At 43.3% G+C, this 5,035-nt stretch overlaps 1 protein-coding gene across 3 annotated transcripts in view; it reads left to right on the plus strand.

The window, feature by feature from the left end:
- ATP2A3 (ATPase sarcoplasmic/endoplasmic reticulum Ca2+ transporting 3) overlaps nt 1-4,968 on the plus strand; it is a 124,699-nt gene extending 119,731 nt beyond the window's left edge. For all 3 annotated transcript variants that reach the window (XM_019511428.1, XM_019511426.1, XM_019511427.1), the window contains one exon: nt 2,196-4,968. In XM_019511428.1, the coding sequence (XP_019366973.1) occupies nt 2,196-2,271 (76 nt within the window). In that variant the 3' untranslated portion in view covers nt 2,272-4,968. The remainder of the gene's footprint in view (nt 1-2,195) is intronic.
- Nucleotides 4,969-5,035: the final 67 nt, after the last annotated feature.

Below are 5,035 nucleotides of genomic sequence, written 5' to 3' on the forward strand. Positions count from 1 at the left end.
CGCACACTTGGTTTGTGGTACTGCAGACAGCACGCAGTGCACGTGCACATGTCCACCGTGCTGCTAGTTTGCAGTGCAGCAGGGTTTTTTTTGTTGTTTCTTGTTTTTTTTTTTACACCAGGATTTCCCAGTGTAAAAAAAAAAAAAAAAAATTACCAAGAAAATGCTGGGCAACCTATGTGGCAGCAGCATGCACCTCCCAAAACCACAGCTTGGCTGGCCAGTGCCATGCTCCGGCTGCTGGCCAGGCTCCGCACACCTGAATTGCCTCTGCTGCTGCCCTGGGAGGCTCATAGGTAAGGCTGGGGGGGCCAGCCTAGGTGCTGGCCCCAGCCTCCCCTGTCCTACCCAGAGCATTTTTTCCTGCACTAACCCCACATACAGGGGCATGCACCAGGGCAAAAAGCAGTGGTGCAAATTTGTGCTTCTGCTTTTTTTTTTTTCCTGCAGGAACACACCACTGTTTGTGGGGATGTGGCCATAAGGTCTAAAGTCTTGTTCACTTCCAGTGGGAGTTTAAACACCAGGGTCATTGAGACACTCCACTGCTGTTTTTGAGGCATTACACTGGTTTTTAACTGCTGTGTATTTCTTGACTTCTTTTGGTGTATCAGAATGTGTTAATTCTGTACTTTTACAAAGATTAAAGCTAAATTGTTTCTGTTCCTCTCTTGTGCTAAGCACTACTTATTAGCTGAGGTAGCGGTTATAAGTGCAACGTAAACAGATCACTGAACTGTGCACTTTAAGTTGATCTGGGGCTCAAGTGTTATTTAGTAGGTTTAGACGTGTACTGTGGTAATTGTATGGGAGAGGAACTTCCAGAGTGCACTATGGAAAGTGCGTGTTATAGAAAAGTGGGTAGCACTTGCAGTTTAAAAATTGAAACTGGAAACCAAGTTAAAATGGAACTTAATTTATTTATTCCAGCCTCTGTGGCTGGTAACGTTAAAGAGCACGGAGGAGTGAAATGCAATCCCACAGGTTTTCAAATATCCGACTGCAAGTAATACACAGGAGAGTAAGCGCATTAAAAACTTGTCAGATACCATAGGAATCATTAGTGTAAGGGGAAAATTAACATTGGCAACATTGCTGAAAAATTCTTTTTTTGAAAATGGATCAGACAAAAGGAACTTTGATCTGCAGTGATGAAACTGGATTTATTGTTCAGCCCTACATTGCATCCTCAGGGAGGGACTTTACTAGCCAAGATTGTTTAAAATGACAGTCCCTTGTGGGAGATGCAGTTGCCCTGTTCCATGAAGCACAGTTAAATGTTTCTGAGACCTACTTTTCCCGTTCTTTTCTGAATGTGTGCTCTTATTGACAAAGGGGGTAGGTACTTGTAGCCTTTTCTGGGCTGAGTATTAATAGCTCCTTCCTGGGGAGCCCAAATGAAGTCACTGCAGCTACTCAAAGATACCAGTACTATTGGGCATTGGCCCCACATATTTAACGTGAGATTGTTCAAAGCTGATGGGAGAACTTATGCTCTCAATCCCCATTACAGAGGGCTTTAGCTCTGTAAAGCGTCATGTGTCAGCACATGATGGCTGGACTCGATGATCTTCCGAGGTTTCTTCCAGCCCTAATGTGTGTGAAATCTGTGAACGGCATAGTTTCCTTGAATGCTTAAACATGAAATGTCTCATAGCAAGCATCTCCTGCTGCCATCAACTGGAAAAAGAATGGCCTTGTGGCTGCAGCACAGGCTTAGGAGTTGGAGACATCTAGCGTCCTTTCCCAACCTAGTTGTGATTGCTTAGAGCGATCTTGTCTAAACTACTTTGTGTGCCTCAGTTTCCCCATCAGTGGACTGAGGATAACTATTGACCTTCCAGTGGCTCAAGACATGTTTACAGAGTGCTTGGATATCCTGGGAAAGAAAGTGTCTTAGAACTACCTAGTGGTTTTGTTTCATGGTGGCTAAATGGGGCTTGGGCACCTGCATGTGAAAGATGCAGATAAAGGTGCCACGTTTTTGAGCCGGGCAACAGATCCTGCTGCTTGGTGGTCCATTCTCACGGTGATTGGATGTTAATACTTTGTAAGCCCAGACTCCTGACACCAGTCTTTTCATGACTGTGAGGTCTTTCCTAGCTCTGTGAACCAGTGAAGTGTTTATGTTGATAGCAAAAGACAGGTGATCATCCCTGCTTGTTAACCATAAGCCAATTTCCTTTCTTTTTCAGAAGAAGACAAGAAATGAATGACACAAAGGAAGCTCACTATCTAAATAAAGGAACCCTAAGCTGCAACTCGGACTGAAGTCTTGCATGCGTGACCATGACTAGAAGCCAGCAGGACATGCATGTGTCCAACTATCAGACTAATGCGGGTGAATTGTCGAAAAGAAAAATACTGATTTGTTTCGTTTCGTAGCTTTTATTTTTTTTTTTTTTCCTGTATATAATGGTGCAATTACTGGACAGCTAAATTATGGTTTGGGGATGGAACTATATGTAACTGAGTCATTGTAACACAGCTCTTTGGGGATCTATTCATGAAAAATTAGTGACACTTCTTAAAAATAGCCCTCGAGAGCGAGGTCAGCAAGCATCCTTCACTTGGTGACAGCACAGTAGGAGGAAAAGCCATGATATCAAAATGGTTTGTGGAATCGGTGCGTGAGAAATGCCAGGGGTGCGTTCCAGAGCTGAAAAAGATGGTGCGGCATGGCAAAAATGGGCACCAAGAAAACACTGGCCAGCTGCATGGAAGGACAGGAAGGATAAGTGAAAGAGGCACATAAGATGCAGAAGTTCATGCTGGCTGGCCTCCAGTTGAGCAGACTTGTGTCCACCAAAGCCATAGGAACTAGATGGCAGTGCTGTTGCTTTGACAGCCATGCTACCTAGCTGCCCAACTTTAGTAGCATACATCATCAAGATAGTTTCAGTGTATGGACATAGATATCCTGTGTCCTGATAGAATTACTAGTAGTGTGCATGCTGCAGATGTGCACTTCCAGAGATTTGTGTGGTTGCAACTGTAGATTTCCCCTTCCTCCCCCTTTGTTTGTTTTACTGTGTTGTTACTATCTTCTCTCCATGTTGAAAATCTTGAATCTTCTCAGGCTCATTAGACACCAAATGTGGCTTAGTTCTCTTGTCCTTCCTCTTCTGTATGACCTCATTAAATCTCTTCCTGTGCTTTCAGTTGGAAACATTTCCATGTACAGTAAACTTTTACGACAAAACATGGGAATGATGGATTTTAGAACCAACCACATCTACTGCCCATTCTTGATCAAGCTTTCTGACCAAGCACGTTTTTTTAAATAATTGTACAGAAAGTAGAACATGAGACTAATTCTCAGATGGCAGTTGAGCATTAGTTAATAATATTAGCTTTGGGGGACACCTCTTGTTCCCTTGTGATCTTCTTTACCATTCTTAAAATCAGTGCTATGCCTCCAACAGGGGAAACAAATGTCCACATAATAAAGCCCCATTCCCTGAGCACTGTCACTTGTGGACTCCCCTGTAAAGGCACTTTCTTTATTTCTGTCCTTCGAGATTGTTTTCCAGTAGAAGAGTTGTGCAGATGATGTTTTGCATAGTAGCATTAGGTTGTGTGTACCAGTAGATTGGACCTGATCTGTCAAAGTCCGTGTTGCACCAGCTGAGGGCTTGGCTGTAAATACAGCCAGCTGCTTTTCCAGCTCTCTAAATACTCCCACTTCCTCATTCCTCCCTTTCCTCAGAGCCCTGTCCCGATGATACTCAGTTAGCAGGAGTCAGCAGCTTTTCCTTCTTTCTAAACTTCAACCTTGTGTACACTATGGCACTAGGGCCGAGTAATGCTTTTGATATCATTTTTCTCTGTTACTATTCTGATCAGGTTTTGTGTTTTCTTTTTAAAAACCTCCAATGCTTTTTTTTTGGTTCTCTTTCACATGTGGCTGTACTTCGACCAGCTGGCCACATAATGTACAGTATGTGCCTAACACCATCCCTTCCTTTTTTTTTTTTTTCTCCATCACCAGCATTGAAAAAGATGGGTAGTGCCCCAGACCAGTGGGAATGTACAGACTTGTTATACTACTGAGCTGATTCAATTGTACAGAAAACATTGCATGAAAATGTTGTTACTGTATTTAATATATAATGTATTCAAGGAATTTTAATATGGAGCTCTTTACAAATATATCTTTATAGATACTGTGCGGTTACAGGAAAGTCATTCACCGGAAAAATTTCTATTCACTGTCCTGGAGAATTTCTCTCCTAATGTGTCACATTCAAGTTGATTTAACTGGTGATTTCACAGGCTGACTGATTGCTTCTCAGAGGCCGGTTGCACTAACTCACCCAGCATGGCCCACACACTGACTAAGCCTTCAAGGAACTGGTGCACAAGGGTGAAGTCCACCTTTCACTGCACCCCTTCTCCCCCAGCCCCCTGTGTTTTTTGGGAAGGGGGGGTGGTTTCAGAACAGGCTGGTAAATAATAACCAGTAGCAACGTAATCCAAGATTAACGAGCTAATTTCTGCCTTCATGTGAATGAATGGATTGCCTTCAGGGGAGATGTTTCTGCTATCCCATTGTTGAAATTGGTCTATAACATCCTGGTCATCCTTTCTTTTGCAGGGGAGGAGGGAATGAAGGGAGAGGGTGTCCAGAAAGTCTTGTCCAGCCAGGTTTGCAAGCTGCTTCATCTGTAAAGCCCCCCTTGCTGGTATGCATTCACATCCAGCAGAGATCAGTGCTGGGTTGGACCTCTGAATCAGATCTTCAGCTGGTATGAAACAGTGGCCCCACTGGAATGACCCTGATTTGCAGCAGCTGGGGATCTGGCCTGGGTGGTGGGGTTTTTTTTTTTGTTGTTTTTTTTTTTTAGCCTAAATGTGTGCTTTTCTTTTCCTAAAACATTCAATGGCCTTATTCTGAGCTCTGTAATGTAAAGTGTCTTTAAAAAAATGAAAGCAAGGCTGTGTCATGGGTATGTGAGAAGCAGAGGTCTAGATTCATGAGATACTGGGTGTGTCTACACATTCATTTATGCGCCTGATTAGATACTGTGCATTT

Source organism: Gavialis gangeticus, unplaced genomic scaffold (assembly GCF_001723915.1).
Source record: "Gavialis gangeticus isolate Ggan-Ray unplaced genomic scaffold, GavGan_comp1, whole genome shotgun sequence".
Taxonomy (NCBI): domain Eukaryota; kingdom Metazoa; phylum Chordata; order Crocodylia; family Gavialidae; genus Gavialis; species Gavialis gangeticus.